This window comes from Lytechinus pictus, chromosome 1, assembly GCF_037042905.1.
Source record: "Lytechinus pictus isolate F3 Inbred chromosome 1, Lp3.0, whole genome shotgun sequence".
NCBI lineage: Eukaryota > Metazoa > Echinodermata > Echinoidea > Temnopleuroida > Toxopneustidae > Lytechinus > Lytechinus pictus.
This window is the reverse complement of record NC_087245.1, coordinates 44,217,496-44,239,441: the sequence shown is the minus strand read 5'-3', so window position 1 is coordinate 44,239,441 and position 21,946 is coordinate 44,217,496. Positions and strand designations below refer to the sequence as shown.

The 21,946-nt window shown below is 37.4% G+C and overlaps 1 protein-coding gene across 1 annotated transcript; it reads right to left on the bottom strand.

Moving 5' to 3' along the window:
- Nucleotides 1-1,937: 1,937 nt before the first annotated feature.
- Nucleotides 1,938-20,343, bottom strand: LOC135155742 (cytochrome P450 2J2-like). Its single transcript, XM_064105840.1, has 4 exons — nucleotides 20,054-20,343; nucleotides 14,535-14,785; nucleotides 13,331-13,482; nucleotides 1,938-4,699 (listed from the first exon to the last, which is right to left on the bottom strand). Exons 2-4 carry the CDS (start codon nucleotides 14,765-14,767, stop codon nucleotides 4,083-4,085), a joined length of 1,002 nt encoding a protein of 333 aa, XP_063961910.1. The 5' UTR covers nucleotides 14,768-14,785; nucleotides 20,054-20,343; the 3' UTR covers nucleotides 1,938-4,082.
- Nucleotides 20,344-21,946: the final 1,603 nt, after the last annotated feature.

Below are 21,946 nucleotides of genomic sequence, written 5' to 3'. Positions count from 1 at the left end.
AAATCAATTTGTAAATCACACAAAATAATGAAAGTTCCATTTCCGAGATGAAAAATGTTTGTATATTGACTTCCAAACTTGATATTTAAACTCCATATTGAACAAGATATGAAATCACCTAACAGGCAATGCGAGCGCGAAGCGCGAGCGAAAATTTCAATAGTGACATGAAAGATTCTTTATATTTTCAAGGTCTTCCCCTCATCTTATTTTATTCACTCGTCTTCCTCCTTTTCTTTTTCTCCTCTCTTTCCCTCCTTTTTTTTTCTTTCTTTCCTCTTTTTTTCTTTTTTTTGCTCCGCCAATAGGGGGGGGGGGGGGCGGGCCGCGAAATTATTTTTCCCACCGAGTTCTGGACCAACATATGAATATTCATAACTTGCGTCTTCGGATTGAGAGTACGCATGCGCGTGGACTTGGCCTCCACCAGTGCCGATCGTAAGCATTCACGTTGCTCAGAATGAATTAGCATCGTCAAATTACCGGTACCCTTACATAGTTACATAGGTCTTATAGGCTTAGATAGGCTTATATATATATCCAATTCTTAAACACTTAATAAACTAGCTGCCATTAATGGCAAGACATGTGCTAGGGTAGGGCTAGCTTAGGCTAGCGCATTAACTTTACCTCAAATCTGGACCTGTCTAATTAATGCCTAGTACTAATCAGTGTTGTAGTGCCTTGATGCTCGGCCTTGGTCTTAAGGCGCCTTAATGCCTACTTCTTCAAAGCCTTGGCGTTGAGAGGGCCTTGGCCTTGAGGATTTTGAGCATTGAAATTTCAAGGCATTTTGTATTTTGTACTTTCATTTGTTTGAAATAAGTAATTATAAATGTTTCAATTGTTTTTTTTTAATATATTTAATAACACTAATGGTCAATACTACCAATCACCAGTAACAGTAGCAGCAGCAGTAGTAAGTGTACTAGCAGTGTCATCAATTGTAATTGTCACCATTATCAAGAAATTCAAACAAAGAATACATCAGTTATGAAAAATAGCACAATGTATTGGTAATATGTTGTAATCATATGATGATAATGACAGTAAATAATAATGGTCATGATCAAGATAATAGTGCTTTGATGACAAGAATAATTTTTACATCTGACTGCAATTTTGACAACAATTTTCATACTTTAAACATAGCTTACTCTAAAGAACGATAACAAGGTTGATTTCTATTCCATTAGGATTTTCCTTGTATTATTTTCTTTGGCCAACAAGAATGTTTTAAGTCTTAATGATATTCTGAAAAGATTTGGTAAACTTGAACACAGTCTTCAATTTTGTCATATCCAAATGGGTTATGTCAATGGCATGATGAGCCAGAAACTTTGAGGGGCCAAACATGGCATACAAAGCAAAATTTCTGTCAAAAAAAAGAAGAAAGCGATTGAAGCGAGCGAGTGAACAAAATTTGTCCCCCTCTTTCTATAGGAAAAGCTAATTTTGCGATAGATTGTTTAAAAAATAATATCACATTTACTCCATCTTTTCCTTTCCCTCCCCCCCCCCCCCTTGTCTAAGTTTATTCTTGGTGGTGGAAGTTCTTCTTCTCTCTATCTCTTTTCTAAATTGTATATATGTTTTGGGTCAGATTGACAAAACAAAGGGGAAGAAATGTTTACTTCTTTTTTAATCATATATCGTTCAACAGTGAATTTCATTTCTCTACAGTTTCAAGGAAATAAACAACGTATTTGTTTTTGTGTCAATATTGTTTCAAGAAATAATAATAAAAAAATAATAATTGAATAATTAAAAATTATTAATATTATCAATAAGTATTAATAATTAATGATTGATTAACTGTTTAAAGAAATAATTAAGATTTACCCTCTCCCAACTAAGGGTATGGGGTGCGCCCTGTTTGTTTTATATCCTTTTGAATATAACTTTATTTTGTTAGTATTCTTTATTCTGTTTTTTTAGGTAAAATAAGTGTAGAAGATTCAAGAAATGAGAATTGAAATCTAAAGGTGGTTGTAAGCAGAAAAAATTATGAAAACTGACAAGAGTCCTAAAATTGACTCATTTTCAGTTTAAGCATGTGAAAATTTTAGCTTGCGCTTTGTGCTCTCTTGCCCCCCCCCCCCCCAAAAAAAAAAATCCCTGTAGGATTTTTTTTTTCCAAATGAAATATGCCCTTTTTAAAAGAGAAATATACCTTCTTTAATAATAAAACATAATACATTTTAGGTTCGAAAATCACAGATTTTGAATCGTGCTTGCATCAATTATTGTTTAGTACAGTACTAATCCTGCTCATGGTTACAAAAATGTATAAAATGTTGTTTTATGGTTAGAATATCACAAATTTTTGTCTCGCTTCCTGCACTCGCATCAATTATTGTACTCGTTCTCTTCCCGTTCACAAAAAAAATGCTTAGAATGTCCAGTTTTCAGGTTGGAATATCACAAATTTTTGGGCTCGCGCTTTGCACTCGCATTATTTTTATTGGTGAGTTATGTATCCTATTTAAAATGCAGTAATTAACTGCTTCCTTTACTGGTCAGTATATAAAAAAAAATTAGCGACCGTAAAGTTATTTTTTAGTTAGATAAACATCTTTTTCATGATTACAAAACCAGCTCAAAATATTTAATTTCCATGTCTTATTACACGACATGTCAAGAAGTTTGAGCTGGTGGTTCGCGCTGGCAACATTGCACAAGGATGCCCTTTTAACAATGATTAATTGAAATTAAAATTGAAACTTTATTTACCACAGTCTTCATAAAAAACATACAAATCAAAAAGTATAAATATTTCAATGAAATACATTATAACAAAAGTGAGTATATTTAAGAATAGTGGAAGGATCACTGAGAAGTTACAAGGAACTTATAAGTTAGTGATCCTGAAATTAACACAAAACAACACAATTAAAAAACAAATGCAGTCAGGAAATACAGAACTACAAACATAACAAAAGTATACAATTTATCTATATCAGTATTAGACTTTCTGCATGAAATGTATTTTTAAATGTCTTTTAATGCTTTGAAGGGTTTTGCACTGCTTGATATTTTGAGGGATCTTATTCCAAATAATGGGTCCCCTACATAAAAATATGTTGTTTGAGAAAGAATAATGGCCATATATTGCACGAGTATCAGCTGAGTTTCTAGTATTATATGTATGTATATCTCTATTGGTTTGAAAAATGTTGTCAAAATTATTAGGCAAAAGGGGTCATGATCAAGATAACAGTGCTTTGATGACATCTGACTGCAAGAAAATTAAATGTTCTATTCGTTGATATTTATTAAACATTGTTATTTATTAAATCCGAGGAGGGATTATCGATCAAAGTCAGATTTCCAAACTTTTTTTTGAGGAGTTTATATATATATAGATCTAAGCCTATAAGGCCTATGTAACTATGTAAGGGTACCGGTAATATGACGATGCTAATTCATTCTGAGCAACGTGAATGCTTACGACCGGCACTGGTCGAGGCAAAGTCCACGCGCATGCGTACTCTTAATCCGAAGACGCAACTCATGAATATTCATATGTTGGTCCAGAACTCGGTGGGAAAAATAATTTCGCGGGCGGGCCCCTCGCCCCCCCCCCTGGATCCGCCTATGCTATGGTCGTAAGATCTTAAACTACATGAATCAGATGCATATGGTCGAGAGAGCTTAACTACACAAGCTAGATGCATATGGTCGGGTGAGCTGTTTGAGCTGACAATAAAGAGTGTAGCCGTCTGGAGGTTGCCTGGTGGTGGTATTGGCAGGAATGAGGCTTGTGCAAGTGTCAATAATGCGGCAGTATATCTCTGTCAAACGGATCCGCGACTGTTTGGAAATCGACGTGGCAAACACCCGCCGGCGGCAGGCATCCTTACAAGAGCGAGCTGCCGGCGGACCCTCTCCGCCAGCGATTCCGTCACAATATTATCTTAATATCTGGTATAATTCGAGATTGTTGTAATTTTGTACTGATAATTCACTCGAAACGAAAATACTTTACATAATGTCTTGCCAATCTAGCCGGAAAAAAGCAAAAAGTAAGTAAAATATAAAGATTCCATTTCCTAGAATGTAAAATTATGAATGACGGGAGTTCAAACCTTTTCTTGAATTTCTGGATGACCTGCCATAAAGAGGAAAGCCCAAAGTAGTGTTGTCGATGTCGTTTCCGTTCCCGCCAAGAAGAAATCGAAAACTAATGGCCATGCCTTTGACAAATCCAGTTCACATTTCTCGCCTGCTTCCCGCGCACGGTTTATTTCCTTCAAGTATAAATCGATGATATCTCTGACGTGATTGGGTTCAAAAGTAGACTTATGTTCCATGACTTCCTCTTCTAAGTACTTTCGGACTGCCACTAAATTTCTTCTACGAGCGTTGCTGATGAAGGTGGGAAGATTCGACAGGACGCCCGGATCTTCGGCTACAAAGTAGTTGATCCGTTGTATCATATCCTTGAATTTGGGATCCGAATATTCAAATCGCTGGCCGAACGTTATGGCGCAGATAATGTTGGATACAGCATTGTTCACAATAAGAAACGGATCAAATGGTTTCCCGATCTTTTCCAATAAAACTTCATTCAGAGTCCGGGCTTCTGCGTTGACCGAGTTTTCAAGTGACTTTTTGCCCATTCCGAAGTTACGCAGCGCTGCGAGACCAAAACGTCGGTGCTGTAACCATTCAACTCCTTCGGAGAAAATTATTCCACCTAAAAATCAAGAAAACAAATAATTTATATACACACATATTCTACATATAATTATTCATAATAAAATCAGCTAATATGTTGATGATAATGGGCGTGGTAGTACAATGTAATACTGATAGTGGTGATAATGGAAATATATGGTTTCACTGGCGTAAATCCCGTGGGGGGGGGGGGGGGGGATGGGGGGATATATCCCCCCACTTTTCGAGGAGGGGGGATGGCCTGTACAAACCTCCCCCCAGTTTTTACGAAAGAAATGAAAAAAAATCACAAGAGATAATTGTTTTATTGGTGAAAATTCTTCCTAATATACCGCTTAACAAATAAAACAATATTATTGAATCATAAAATGCAAATAAAGAGCCTGTTCACCATTTCCAAACGAAATACTTATTTCCTATTATAACATTGAAGAGAAACCCCCGTTTCTTCCAATTCATCAATGTTGTGGTCTTTGGAAGGGATTATGATGGAATGTCAAAACATGTTTAATGTAATCTCTAATAAAACCATTAAACCATCATGGGGTAAAAAAGATAATTATATTGGAGGGGTATTTGCCATATGGACATATAGTGGCGTAACTACGGGGGGCATGGGGGGCACATCCCCCCCCCCCATCGGCTGACCCCCCCAAAAAACGGGGGAAGGGGGAAAATGAGAAAAGAGGGAGAAAGGAAGAGAAACGTAGTGGGAAAGAAGAAAATATTATTCATTTTAATGTTATATTATAATTATGTTATGTTACATTATACATAAGAAACATTTTTATTATAACTTTGTGAAACATAACTTGCCCAGGGCCTACGTCTTCATTGTTCCTGGTGCTCGCATTGTCTGTTTAACGAGATATATAATCCTTTTGTACTAAAACATCCCGTTTTCAAGTCGATATAAACCAAATATATTTCCTAGCACTTGAGTTATCATTGTTTTATGTAGTGACATATGCTTCTTTTTCATGACTCAAAAAGTGATTGCCCCATGTTAAGGTCTTCGTATATATAAAACATTTCCTGTCCGTGATTACGTTCGCATTAGTGGATTGGTGAGATATGTCTGCTCTTCATGAATTCCTAAAATCAGTCCTTAAAATGCCCCTTCTTCTGATCTGAATATCAAACATTTTCAGCTCGCGCTTCGCGCTCGCATCATTTGGTTAATGAAATATGTATGGTCCTAGTTAATTCCTACAAAGAAACCTTAGAATGCCCCACTTCAGGTCTGAATTATCTAAGTTTTCAGCTCGCGCTTCGCGCTCGCATTGTTTAGCGAGACAGGTACCTATCATGATTACACAAATTTGATTATAACGTCCCTTTTTAGGTGTGAATATAACAAAATTTCAGCTCGCGCTTCGCGCTCGCATTATTTGATCAGTGAGATACATATCCGTTTAATGACAAACGTACGGTCCTTAAAATGTCTCTATTAGGTCAGTATAACTGGCAACTGAGCGCGCTTCGCGCGCTCACTAGCGCACCCACTCAGTGATTCAAAAATTTTGCTGGTTCCCCCAATGCCGTGACCCATAGTACGCCACTGTGGACATATCAATGACAATTCCTTGCATATCTAAAAACATGATTGCAAAAAAATGCCAAAATATTTCAGTCATCCCCCCACCCATCAACACGCATTTACGCCAGTGTATGGTTTGACCCGGAACAAATTGCAACAAATGATTTTTCAACTGATTCAGGCAGTATTTGACCTCAGAAATAACATACTAAAAATCTACCGACATCCGCATACGGGAAAGTAGTTATTTTCAAGATGGCGTCCAAGATGGCCGCCATTCATTGAAAATTGATATAACTCACTCATTATCCACCCAAGAATCCTACTTCGGTTCATATTCCATGGTCAAGTGGGTAAACGAATTTATTGATACAAGTTAGGGTGAATATTAGCACTCCAGGGTACCAGGAAAATCCAAGATGGCGCCCAAAATGGCTGCCGTAGGCTAAAAAATCCAAGAGGGTTTAAAAAAAGGCATCTAAAATTACTCATATCACTCAATAAATGTCAGAGTTCTACAATATATATCTGTAAGAAATAATGTTGGTGTCTAAATTGAGGTATGAAGGGTCAAAGAATACATTCGTACGAGTAACAAGGATGGTTAGTATTACATTTTGTCAAAAAAAAATCAATGATGGATTCTAAAATTTCATCAAAATGGGTGCTGTTACCAACTCATGAAACAATAGTCTTATCCCCATGCATTTAAGTGTAGGCACCAATATCATTTCTCACAGGCGGATATTGTTTGAACTATGTCAATTTTTAAGTAACAGCAGTCACTTTGGAACCCATTTTTTGAAGCCAACTTGGATTTTAAGGCAAAATAGATAACAGCATATCATGGTAACCGGTACCAAAGTATTCTTTGACCCTTGAAACCCTAGTGTAGACACCAAAATATTATCCCAAAGTAACAACAGTCATTTAAAACCCCAATTTTTAAAGCCATCTTCGAATTTTGGACATACCTGACACCTGACTGTCCTTTCAATACAACCCAATATATTACTTGACCTCCAAGGTGTATTTCTAATAATAAACTACTGTAACAACAGTCAATTTACACCCCATTTTTTAAAAGTCAACTTGGAATTTTTAACATACAGACAACTGACTGGTCTTGTAACTTACCCTAGTCATTATAACTGTCTTAATATATAATTTGACCCTTGAAACCATATTTTAGACACCGAAGTCACTCTCACAGGCGGACATAAAACGAGCTATGCCACTTATCAGCAGCCATTTTAGAATCAAATTTTGGAAGCCATATTGGATTTTTGGTCATACCAGACCACTGACTGTCCTTAAAACTTGTCCTAATGTATTATTTTTTACCCTTGAAACCAGCGGCTTAAACACAAAAATCGCATCTCCCAGGCCCATATGAAATAAACTATGTCCGCTTTAAGTAACATCAGTAAATTTTGAATGAATTTTTGGAAGCCATCTTCAATTTTTGGACATACCAGACCACTGACTGTCCTTGTAACTTATCCTAATATATTATTTGATCCTTGAAGCCAGTGGTTTAGACATCAAAATTACATCGTCCAGGCCAAAATGAAATGAGCTTTAAGTATTAGCAGCCATTTCAGAATCAAGTTTTGGAATCCATCGCGGATTTTTGCACATACCAGACCACTGTCTTTCCTTGTAAATTGCCCCAATGTATTATTTTGGCCTATTTAATGATGTTGGTGTAGACACAAAAATCATATTTCTGGATATTGAGCAAACTATGTCTTTTTTTTAAGTAGCAACAACAATTTTAGACTCCATTTTTGGAAGCAATATTGGATTTTTGAACATACTGGACCATTGACTGTCCTTGTCACTTGTCCCAATGTCGTATTTGACCATTGAAAACACCAAAATCATGTCCCAGGTGGTTATGAAATGAACTATGTCCATTTTAATTATCAACAGCCATTTTAAACTCCATTTTTGGAAGCCATTTTGGATTTTTGGACACCATTTGGGATCTTTTGAGACACCAAACCACTGGCTGTCCTTGTAACTTGTTCCATTGTAATACTTCACCCTTAAAACTATTGAATAAAACCAAATTAAAGCCACTTAGATGAGTTGTGGACTTTCAGCCTACGGCAGCCATTTTTGTGCGCCATCTTGGATTTGCCAGGTACACTGGAGGGTTTATAATTCACTCTAGCCTGTATCAACAATTCTTTACCCCCAAGACCATGGAATATGAATCGAAATATGATTCTAGGGTGGATAATGAGTCAGCTGTATTCATTTTCAGTGAATGGCGGCCATCTTGGACGCCATCTTGAAAATAACCACTCTCCCGGATGCGTGTGATTTTACCGTACCGCTAACGCGTCAGATTCTCTAATTTAATGCCGCAGAGCGTCTTGAGCAGAGGCCATTATTGCTTTCGGTACGCAAAAAAGTGCAATACCACGGAAGTAGTGCAATACTACAGGAGTAGAATTGTGCAATACGCATGCGCGTGGACTCGTTGTTAGTGATTGCAGTCACTATATTGACATGAGTACACATGTATAATAATTATATTTATATTTATATCGAGGTTTTTACCTGACTGCTAAGAAAGCACGAATGCCTGTGAGCAAGCAACCAGGGGACCGACGGCTTAAGGTCCTCTCCGAGGGACCTGATATTGAGGATAAATTTGGGGGTATTGTAATGGTAGTTTGCAACAAGCCCTTCCCAACCTCCAAATTCGTGCAGATTTATTCTGTTAATATACTTAGAAACAAAAACTAAACTACCTATAGTATAATCTGCTCAGATTGTCTCAGATCTCATAATTTAAAGGGGTAGATCAGTAGTGGTTTTGATTTTTCGGGTCGGTGTAAAAATGGCAGAGGTAAAAATGGCAGAGGTAATAATGGCAGAGGTAAAAATGGCAGAGGTAAAAATGGAAGAGGTAAAAATGGCAGAGGTAATAATGGCACAGGTAAAATGGCAAAGGTTAAAATGGCAGAGGTAAAAATGGCAGAGTTTTACATCTGCCATTTTACCTCTGCCATTTTTACCTCTGCCATTGTTACCTCTGCCATTTTTACTTCTGCCATTTTTACCTCTGCCATTTTCACCTCTGCCATTTTAACCTCTGCCATTATTACCTCTGCCATTTTTACCTCTGCCATATTTACCTGGCACCGATTTTTCAACCATATTCAAACATCATGCTAACATTGCATTTATAAAGTGGAATATTATTTAGCAATTTTAGAAACCATTATAAAATAGATTGCTTCTTTACACTATTAGAGATGAATTTGATTAAATTAATTAACAATCGATTATTATTATAATCGGTTTAAAAAATTCTCCCAAAATAAGGATGATAGCTAGTCCATTAAAAATGTAAGTTCTTGATCGCTAATGACAAATTAACATAATTCTAACATATGCATTACCCAAAAATAGGCCAATCAGCGCATAGCAGATAAATAATGGTTATCTTCAAATTGTAATTATTGTCGGGTATGCCCAACTGTTAATTACAGTAGTTTTTTCTTCATATTCCAGCCATTTCTGAACAGATTTTCTTCAAACCAAAGGCATATTTCTTCATAGATGATAATTCTGCTTCAATACTCATGGTAGTTTTCATCCTCCCTCCCGAAGTAGTTATCAACCTGAAGCACCCTCTACCCCATATAGTGAACTTCCCCTTTATTAAGGGCAGTGTTATACTAATTTCAATATCAATTCAGAAATAGAGAGGAATGTATCTATGACGCAATTAAGTCACACAAATTGTCGTGATTTGTATGCAGTTGAACTTTAACTCAGTAAGTGACTCGATCCAATCACTCTCAACTCCCTGGTCCATCCAAATAACGTGTACGTAGGTATGGGTACCTATATCTACAAAGTGGGTATTGTCTTAAGGTCAGGTCCCCCCCCCCCCCCCAATCTAAATGCATGATGGTCACCTCTTATGATCTGTATCAAAGTAATATCACATATAAATCTGAGTCATTTGATTAATTTTTAAAAGAAAAGAAAAACAAATCTTCAATAAGCCACCCCTTAAGAAAACTCAGATTCTGCTTACTTACATGTACTAGCTATTTGATCGCGATAACATTAACATTGAATGTTTCCTAAAATATCCCATCATAGCTGCGGTTTCCCTGATGTTGCATGGGGATTTCTGACAGCAAAAAAATGTTAATTGTACTTGCATAATTGTGAGTTGACATTGTATAAAAAAAGCAATATGATATCGTCAACAGGTTGCCAGTTTATTATTTTATTCATGTTACCTGACTGATGGTTGACAAATGTCATCCCTATACTCACTGGCGTAAATCCCGGGGGGATGGGGGGATATATCCCCCCCACTTTTCGAGGAGGGGGGGATGGTCTGTACAAACATCCCCCCCCCACTTTTTACGAAAGAAATGAAAAAAAAATCACAAGAAATAATTGTTTTATTGGTGAAAATTCTTCCAAAAATACCGCTTAACAAATAAAACAATATTATTGAATCATAAAATGCAAATAAAGAGCCAGTTCACCATTTCCAAACGAAATACTTATGTCCTTATTATAACATTGAAGAGAAACCCCCGTTTCTTCGAATTCATCAATGTTGGGGTCTTTGGGAAGGGATTAAGATGGAATGTCAAAAAATGTTGAATGTAATCTCTAATAAAACCATTAAACCATCATGGGGTAAAAAGGATAATACTATTGGAGGGGTATTTGCCATATGGACATGCAGTGGCGTAACTATGGGGGGTGGGAAAAAACGGGGAAAGGGGGAAAAGGAGTAAAGAGGGAGAAAGGAAGAGAAACGTAGTGGGAAAGAAGAAAATGTTATTCATTATAATGTTATATTATATTATAATTATGTTATGTTACATTACATAAGAAACATTTTTATCATAACTTTATGAAACATAATTTGCCTAGGGCCTACGTCTTCATTGTTCCTGGTGCTCGCATTGTCTATTTAACGAGATATAATCCTGTTGTACTAAAACATCCCGTTTTCAAGTCAACATAAACCAAATATATTTCCTAGCACTTGAGTTATCATTGTTTTATGTTGTGACATATGCTTCTTTTTCATGACTCAAAGGTGATTGCCCCATGTTAAGGTCTTCATATATATGAAACATTTCCTGTCCGTGATTACGTTCGCATTAATTGGTGAGATATGTCTGCTCTTCATGAATTCCTAAAATCAGTCCTTAAAATGTCCCTTCTTCTGATCTGAATATAAAAAAATGTTCAGCTCGCGCTTCGCGCTCGCATCATTTGGTTAATGAAATACGAATGGTCCTAGTTAATTCCTACAAAGAAACCTTAGAATGCCTCACTTCAGGTCTGAATTATCTAAGCTTCGCGCTCGCATTGTTTAGCGAGACAGGTACCTTTCATGATTACACAAATTTGATTATAATGTCCCTTTTTAGGTGTGAATATTTAAAAAAAATCAGCTCGCGCTTCGCGCTCGCATTATTTGATCAGTGAGATACATATCCGTTTAATGACATTGTCCTTAAAATGTCTCTATTAGGTCACTCACTCAGTGACTCAAAATTTTGCTGGTGCCCCCCCCCCCCCCCCCCATGCCGTGACCCACGGTACGCCACTGTGGACATATCCTTGCATATCTAAAAACATGATTGCAAAAAAATGCCAAAATATTTCAGTCATCGATCCCCCCCACCCATCAACACGGATTTACGCCAGTGCCTATACTCTCAGTGGAAGTTTGTTTAAGGGATGGGGTTATTTAAAAAATATTCTAAAATTTATGACACAAATTTATCACAATGTCACAAGATATGTCATGTGTATATACATATTAATAAAAATCAACATGTATTTAAATTTCTAGGGACGTTTAAATTGATTTTAATTCAATCATTATTACACCACCAGTACATGTTGCTATACTTCCATCTTACCACCATCATTTCTATATCAATTATCACCATCAGCATTATCACTATCATATCACACATAAATGTATGGTATAGAATAATCACATTACCACAACTGCCTTTATAAATATCATCACCCACACCATCCTTTATATCATAGTATCACCATAACAAACTTCATAATTATATCATTTTCCAACACCATCTTCATCAATCTGTAACAAACACAACACTGGTGATATTATTCACATCCCTGTAATGCCAAATGTAAATCAATGCAATCAAATGATGAGAAACTATTGAGTATCATTATTGGTGTACATGTTTATTTATTGTAATGTTAATAGTAAAATATTTGTTAACATTATGGGGGAGGCGCGATAGCTCAGTCGGTAGAGCGGGGGTTTCGGATTCCAGTGACCCGGGTTCGATTCCCAAGTGGTGCGCTAGTGCCCTTTGGTAAGGCATTTATCCTCATTACCAGGTCCCTCGGAGAGGACCTTAAGCCGTTGGTCCCCTGGTTGCTTGCTCACAGGCATTCGTGCTTTCTTAGCAGTCAGGTAAAACAACCTCGGTATAACATAACATTGTCAACAAAAGTAGAGAAGAAGTATGTTCCAACCAGTTTGAACATCATTCTTCAAAACACTTCTCTGACCATATACATGTATGTTCTTCAGTTGTACCTGCAAGTATTTATCGCAACAGGCCTACATGTAGCTCGCTAAGGTACTTTTGTATAGCGCGCGCGCGAGATCGAGATAGCTGAGGCATTCGTAGACAGATAACGGCCTCTGCTCAAGTCGCTCTTTGGCATTAAATTAGATTAATGTTATAATCGTTATATTACTGTATCAAACGGTAATAATAATGTATTATGATCGTAATGTATAATGTACTCTGATTTATGTATCATGTAATAATGTAAATTTAACCTGCCAGTCCAACCTGATAGGTTGCCGGGCCTGGTTTTTGTTATGCTTGATCTTTAATAAAGACACGATGTACTACTATGACGCGTTAGCGGTACGGAAAAAAAACACGCCTCCCGGATGCGGATTTTGGTAGATTTTTAGTATGTTATTCATGAGGTCAAATAGTACAAAAAGCCGTTGAAAAATCATTTGTTGCAATTTTTCCGGGTAAGGGTATTTTTGGTCGTATATTGATGTGAACAAGAAATGGTTTACTTCAGGAGACTTACCATGGTACTGAGTGACAGCTTTCAGTTCCCAGAAGTCTTCTCTTCCGGATGTTACATCAGCTTGTTTGACAAGCGCTTCATTAACAAGCTCAGGATTCGCAAGAAACACAAAACGACGTCCGCCGTTGTCGAGGTAAATGATATCTCCGTATCTGCAGAAAGATAATTTTCTAAACTTTATGGCTGTGTTAATTTCAACATTTCCATTGAAGCATTAGTTCATGTCCCCGTACATTTAGATGTAAAATGCCCGTGGAAATTTTTTTTTTTTGGGGGGGGGGTCTTCAGCCCAGATTTTTTGTCGGGGGGGGGGTGAGATCCTGATTCACAGTAATATTCAGTTTTACATTAAATAAGATTGTTAGTTCACCCTTCGGTCTTACACATTCACTATCCACTATAAATATCATGTACCTAACACAAATCATTAAAGTGAAGTTTATACTCATGATATGCTTTAATCTCAATCTAATTAAAACCAAGAGAGTCCTTTTCATTACAGGATCTAATAGAACTCACATCAGGTCGAACCGAGTGTGTTCTATTCACAGGGATACCTGCGATTAACTGACCAATATATATGACTTGGTCATTTTACAAACATAAAAATATAAACAATATCCGTCATAATTCCATATAGGTATACATGTTATGATTGTACAAAATACAAAAATGGAAATAACTATGTTGAAATATACTTAAAGAAAAGTGATAAATATGGCTTGAACATGGATCCATAAGAAGAGAAAAGTCAACAACGAGAAATCGACGATTCAAGCTATGGCGGTTTGTGTTTCCAGCTTTGCTAAAATATGCCAATTTGATGGGGAAGGGTTGGGGGTTAGGTATTTTGTTTTTAGATTTGTATGATTTGGGGAAGTAGGCCTATGGGAGGTTTAGAAGCAAGCGTAAAAATTTACATTTTATGACAATAAAATTACTTCTTAAATGACTTCAGCTACTACGTTGCTCGCTTCGCCTTTTTAAACCACAGTCTCGCCTGAATTCGCTATCAATAAAAGATGCAATATGATATTTTAACACCATAGATGACCCCTGAACCCAGGTCCCTGGTATGTGGATATGACATCAACATGGGCTCCCGCGAGCGAAGTTTCACTCCTGTTGTTTGATGCCTGTGAGATTGAGAGATGAGGGTACAAAGACCTAAGGATAATAACTCGTTTTAGGTTACAAGATTTACCTTTCAGCCAGTTTGCCCAGCAATACGAACGGGTTGGTACCTCGAGCCTTCAACAGGAGATCCGTAATGAAATGCAAGGGCCATGGCACAGGCATCGGTCCCGGGGGTAGATTGATCTTCCTTCGTTTGGAAACCCCTTTCATCAGCCATACCACAAGAAGTGATGTCGTTATTCCGAGCAGAATACTTCTGAAACCGAATTCATGGACACCAAGCACCAGGTCTGCGATCATAATGGCAGAGTTTCTCACCTAGTCCATAAGCATGAGAAAGAACAATGGCAATCACACTTTTCACTATTATTTCATTTGATGAATTGTCTTTCGAGTCGTTTTGGTGTCCTCGAAATCAGTTACATATCCACCATACAAAACAAGAAATGCACACGATTTATATGAATGTTGTGTATCACTAAAAAAACGAAGAGCTAATTTAGCTCTTACAGAGCGTGCATATAGTGACTGCACTTCGGAGTGCTAATTTTTTTCGTTCAAATTTGAACTAGACAAATCAGCACTCCGAAGTGCAGTCACTATAAACGCTCTTTAAGAGCTAAATTAGCTCTCTGTTTTTTAGAATGATATGCTGATCTGGATAAAGCAGTGGTAATTTTAATATACAGAAGAAACAAAACAAAAAATATAATACGTAGAAAGTGAACATTCACATTAAAGGACCAATCGACTCTTTAAAATGGCGTGCGCCAGGGTGTTATGATGCATTTCACATGACGTGTAGGGTGCTAGGAGTGTTAATTTTCTTCAATGAAAATATTGGTTTCAAGAGCCGACCCCCTTCCCTCTCATCATATAATTCCTTTTGATCCCCCCCCCCCCCTTCGGATACACAGCACTGAGTGTTAAAGGTCCATGACACTAAAATTATCACAGATTTAAAACCCATTTGCTATTAAAAAAATTCAGCATCCGGTTTGCTTATGTTGTCAAATTCAAATTGATGTTAAACGTTCACAAATGCGTTAGCGCTGGACCCCGATAATGGCTAGGAAAGATATTAGGATTACTATATATAAGGCGAGAAAAATATATGTGATTCTGAGTTGAATCACGCAAGGAAAAAAAACACGCCCGAGCTTACAAAATTGTTGTTTATAGAATCTATATATCCTAGTTTTTATGGGAGGGGAGGAACAATCTCCACATTTGCTATTATCTAATTATTTCTCTCTGTATATATTTTTCCCTCTTGTTTTTGTGTTTGCACACCCAATCAAACTGCAGTTGGGAAGGCTGTTTGTATTGAAAGGACAAGTCCACCCTAAAGATAGAAAGAAAAATCCAACAAGCTTAACACTGAAAATTTCATCAAAATCGGATTATATGGCCTTTTCACACGTGAATCTTGAATCATCATTAAATGATTGCAATTCGTGTTAAGAATCATCGGACCTTTCACACGGAAAATTCGTACCGTAATTTGAGTGAAACTTAACTGGCCGCCCTTTCACACGGTAAAAAAATCGTAATTTGAATGATGACTCCAGTGAGAAGTAGAACATGATTAGAATCACGAACGCTAATCACAGTCACGATTACAATAGCAATCATTATTACAATTATGATTCAAGATTCACGTGGGAAAAGGTCCTGGAATTCACCTCCGGAGTAGAATTACTTCTTTTAAGCTTGTCTTCTGTGTCCGTCTCGATTTTTGTATATAGTTGTATAGTTTGTTTATAATTAGTATTGAAACTAAGTTATGGGGCTTGCCTTCTCTACAAGCTTTTGCTTTTCTTGGCAAGTCCCTCCGTTCATTTCTACATTCTTTTCATAGATAAAATTATTGCAACACATTGTAGTTTTGTTTAATTTATATTCAACATTTGTTACGAAATTTCATTGATCTGTTTGAATTATATTGAATATGTATTGTTACTTTGATTATATTTTGAAAAAAATTGTTGAACGGAAATAAATAAATCTAAATCTTTAAGGCAACACTTAGCTTCTGCAGGTGTTTCAATTTTTTGCGCCTTGCATATGAAGGATGATGTCGCTTTAAATTTGTCATTCTCATTCTTTATTTCATGTGCTATATTTTGAAAGAACCTTCCCCTCCCTGTCCTTTAAATGCTCATTCACATTTCCCCATCAAACATAATATGCGTACAGGAAAACCTAAGTTCAAGCCCTTGACAAAAAGGCATTAGTGACAGGAATCTACTGTTTTCATTGTTTGCTAGCAGGCCATACCACAATTTAGCTAGAGGATTCACCCTAAAAGGACTGGCGTATTTGAGATGTATTGAAGACTGGGTCGGCCGGCAGGATGATGGACCCCTTCCGAGGCGGCCGCCAATCAATCCCATCGCGCCGAAATTTTCCATGCACTTTCTTTACAATATTTAGGTGATCTGTCAATCGACAGATCAACTGTTAATTTCGTACGAATTTTCTTTTTTATTTCTTTATTATTTTCATTTTTCCGCCCTTTTCTTGTTAGCACAAAATCTCCAAATCTACATCATCAATTATCTTCAAAATATCATCAGATATTGGGACTTATCATGTGATAAAACAAGTTCAAGGTCATCATGACGTCATCTATAGACGCCATTTTGTAAAATCAGATTATCAATCATATCGTCATTATCAATTATCGAAAATTAACAATATTTACATCACATTAACTTCAGGTCAAGGGTCAACTGTCCATTTCATCAGAGGTCATGTAAAGGTCACGACGTGCGCGTACGCGCGCGTCAAAATTTTAAAAATGCTCAAAATCACTTTTTGACCAAAGTAGAGTACGAATCAGGTCATTTTAAGCATTTCAAAAATTTGCGCGCGCACAGTTACGCGTGCGTTCTCGCGCGTAATGGCACTATAGAGCATAGGATTGCCATTTTTTATATCAATGCATTGATAATATAATTCTGAGTAATTTGATACCTTGATCAACCTTCTACGACAAGTAATAACGGAATTAGCCTCCATCAAAGTTTACAGCACGCGCGCGCGCGCGCACTAACCGTAAAAAATATGTGCAAAAACATGCCTATCCAAAATTCATTATAGCTCTTCAGGTAGTCCGTTGACCCCCATTTTTTTCATATTCGAATAGAGTATGGATGGGAGATATGATTTCATGCCACATTTGACCCTTAATTTCATCATGACGTCATCAAAATGGCGCCGGAACTCAAAATCTCCACTTTGCTACTTATGACGTCATCATAGTTATGCATTGACTCTAACTCTGTAAATATTGGTCAATTTCGCTTAGTTTTGTTATATGCTGTAGCTGAAGACATACTCCTTCTAATGTTATGGCTATATTTACATTTAAAGGAACGGATCATCCTGAAAAATTGCAAGTTATAGAGGCATGTAATTTTCGCTCATTTTGTGTGCAATCTCTATGGGAAATGACTTTTTCTCAAAACTGGATTTTACATTCCTCTATTTCGCGATCCATATCTCCATTTCTTTCTGTCGGTTTACCTGCATGGGCTTGGAGTATGTAGTAGCTGAGATTCTAAGCTATCGTAAGTGTGGTCTCCATTTTCCGATCAGATGCCGGGATCATGCCCGTATTTCTCTTGCAAAATTGGATTTGAGATCCTCTTAATTTGCTTGTGTGTAAAGTCTATGGAAAATAATGTAGCTCAATTGGCAAGGCATCAGACTTGCGTCCTTAGGGTCCAGGGTTCGAGCCCAGGGGTGAACATGATATTTTTTTTTCCTTTTTGTTTCTTTTCAACATTTCAAAAATGGTCCTTTATGACCATTACAAGGTATATAAGTTAAAATAGTGCACAATAAAATATGTTAAAAACCCTTTTAATATAACATGTACCATGTGTATCACCTACACCCATTTCACAAAACTTCTCATTTCTCTCTTTTCAAGAGTATTCAACATGTTCTTTTCGTAATAAAAGTTCAGTGTTCAGTATGATTATCGTATTGATCTCAATAAACATGGTGATTGTATTCGTGATCATGAAAATCAGAGACAGATCACCTAATTCGTCCTCATGACGAATTAAAATTCTAGTTTTTTTATCATTATTATCAATAGAATTTACAATATTATTCCTGAAAAACATTATCTGAATAATTATTCAACAACCAAATTCACTTCATAGCTTTTTTCCATTGAGTCCAGATCTGTCATCTTTGCAATCTTATCAAAAAAGGAGGACCGTGCAGGGAAGGTTCAAAGACTGATTGATTGTAAAACGAATTGGAGTTATAAAACAGACTAGTTTATATGCCCATGCACTGACTGACACCAGTTGCTGCACGAACGCGATAAATCAATATTGAGTATAATTTTGTCGCTGTCGTTTCTACAATATGTTTTGTCTTGTCTTTCCGTTAATGCCCACAATCATCATATTGATTATTATGGCATCCCGGGGGGGGGGGGGGCCACTTCCATTGACGAGTGGATACCATGCGCGACCACGGGGTCTTGAAAAGCACCCTAAACACGTATTTTCCATATTCTGAAAATGCACCCCTTAACAAGTATTGGCGTGTGAAACCCTACCCTTAACAAGTATTGGAAACAAATACTATTGGCAAGTATTCCCAGAACTGAGCCCCTAAACAAGTACAGCGATGTATTTTCCATATTCTGAAAATGCACCCCTTAACAAGTATTGGAAACAAAACGATACTCAGGCTTAGCAAGTATTCCCTGAAATGAACCCCGAAACAAGTACAGAGATATTTTATTGTTATGTCACGCGTCCGTCGGTCGTCGGTTTTACCTTTAGACACCATTATTTTGGTTTAGTACGGCCCCACCTTCCACACCTCGCGCAAATCGAACTCTAAACACGTAGTGTTGGGGCAAAAAGGACATCCTTTATAAAGCATTTTGATTTTGTTTTATCATCCCCGCATATTTGACCCTAATCACGTATATTTTTCCGAGCGAAATAGATACCCTTTTTCAATATTTTTGTGTTTTGACACCCTTATCACGTTACGTACGTAACGTGCCCTATCTTGAAAACGACATCCTTTTTACGTGTTTTTTTTGGTCGCGCGTGGTATCCACTCGTCAATGTAAGTGCCCCCCCCCCCCTATGGCATGTGAACGTCAAGATTGACTTGACCGGAATTTTGTTGGGACCGGCAGGTGCAATACACCGGGTGAACACCCTACTCTTTGATGAATAGTCTATTGGTTTTAACGTGCATAGGTTGACTCTCCTATACACGGGACCAACATTTGCGTCCTTTCCGATGGACATAGTGTTTTCCAACTGCATACACACCTGCACTAAATACAGTGGTGTGGCGCGCTTACACAGCATCATATTTTTTGTTAGACGCGTTTCGGCATGAGCGGGACTCGAACCCCTCACGTTGAGATCTACGATCTTATCCGAAACATAACCGACTGAGCTACGCTGCCTCCATATATAGTTAACAACCTGAACCTATGCAGTGAGGCATACTGCAATAAGTAATCACTATTATGAATATGATTAAATGATACACAAAATAAAACTACACAACGTGAAACCATAGTCGACTCACCTCCTTAGTCTCTAGATGGATTTCAAGTCACCCGTCGAAATGAAATGTTACGAGGCTCGTTACTCGTATGACTGTTGCAGAAAAAAAGCTGGCTGCCAGTAATTGTACTACTTTTGTAGACACTGCACTCAGACCACCTTGAAATTACGCAAAGCACACATGTGTGCTCGTATTCCAGTTTTTGTTTGTCAACGAGCGTTTTCTCTATAGGATCGATATTGACAAAGCGATCATGTAACAAACAGGTTTTAAAGACGTGTGCGCGCTTGTCTCTTCTAAATGATATGTACGTACATGGCCACTAGCTAGCGTAAATCCGGGGAATGTCGGCGAGGGGTAATGTAATATTCAGCCCGTTTTGGAAGAGTACACTTGAAAAACTCCGGTGTTGATTTAACACCAGCCCGGAATCTACTGTATATATGTCCACACCAGAGAAGTGTTAAACAACACCGGTTTGAGTATTATTCTAACACCAGATAGGTGTTTATACAACACCAATTAGTTTTAAAACAGCGGTTTGATTCCAAAATGGTGTTGTTTCAATACTTCTCTGGTGTGGACATATATAGATTCCGGGCTGGTGTTCAATCAACACCGGGGTTTTTGCAGTGTATGGATCGAGAAGGGGATGCCCTGGAGAAACTTTTTCATTAACATGAGAACAAAATATAAATGCATACAGGTATGCAGGGGTGGCAGAACCGGGGGGGGGGGGCAGGGGGCACTTGCCCCTCCCCCCAAAAAAATCCCCCATCTGAAAAAAATGCCCTTTTTTCAAAATGCAAAATACCCATTTTTTTAATGAAATGTGCCCTTTTTCAAAATGAAATTCCCTTTTTGAAGTAAAACATAATTCATTTTAGGCCCGGGGAGCAGTCAAATATATTGCTGTACACACGCGTGACCAAAAAAAAAACACGTTTAAAGGGGTGGGGTTTTTTTTGGAAGCGGGCCGCGCGTGCACTCGTTAAGGGTATCAAAAACACCGATTTAAAAAAAAGGGGGTAGTTTTGAAAGACTGGTCAATGATTAATCGCAGGGTCAAACGTATTTAGGGTATTTTTTTCCAAAGCTTTTTTTTTCAAGACTAAACAAACGTGTTTATAGGATATGTTTTTTTTTCCAAAGCTTTTTCCCCGGGGTTATATTCTGTGACATATAACTTCTTTAGGGGCCAAAATGTTTAAATAAAGCCCGCGAAAAACTTGTTTAGGGGGTTATTTTGCACACAGAGAAAAGCTCGTTTAGGGGGTGTTTGGAAGTAATTTGGCCACGCGTGTGTACAGCAATACATTTGACAGCCCCCCCCCCCGCGCTCACATCAATTATTGTTTAGTATTTAGGTACTCGTCCTGTTCATAGTTACAAAAATGCATAGAATATCCATTTTCAGGTTGGAATATCACACATATTTGGCTCTTGTTTCGCGCTTGCATCAATTATCGTTTATTAAGGTACTCATTCTGTTCCTGTTTTGAAATGTCCAGTTTTCAGGTTAAAAGTCACAAAAAATGTTGGCTCTCGCTACGCGCTCGCATCAATTATTATTTAGTAAGGTACTCATCCTATTCTTGGTAACAAAAATGCTTAGAATCTCCAATTTTCAGGTTGGAATATTACACATTTTGGCTGGTGTTTCGCGCTCGCATCAATTACCATTTATTAAGGTACTCATTCTCTTCCTGGTTACAAAATTATGCTTAGAATGTCCAGTTTTCAGGTTAGAATATCACAAATTGTCAGCTCACGCAAAACCCCCGGTGTTGATTTAACACCAGCCCGGAATCTCTATGTCCACACCAGAGAAGTATTGAAACAACAGTGACCATTTTGGAATCAAACCGATGCTGTTTTAAAACTAATTGGTTTTGTATGAACACCTATCTGGTG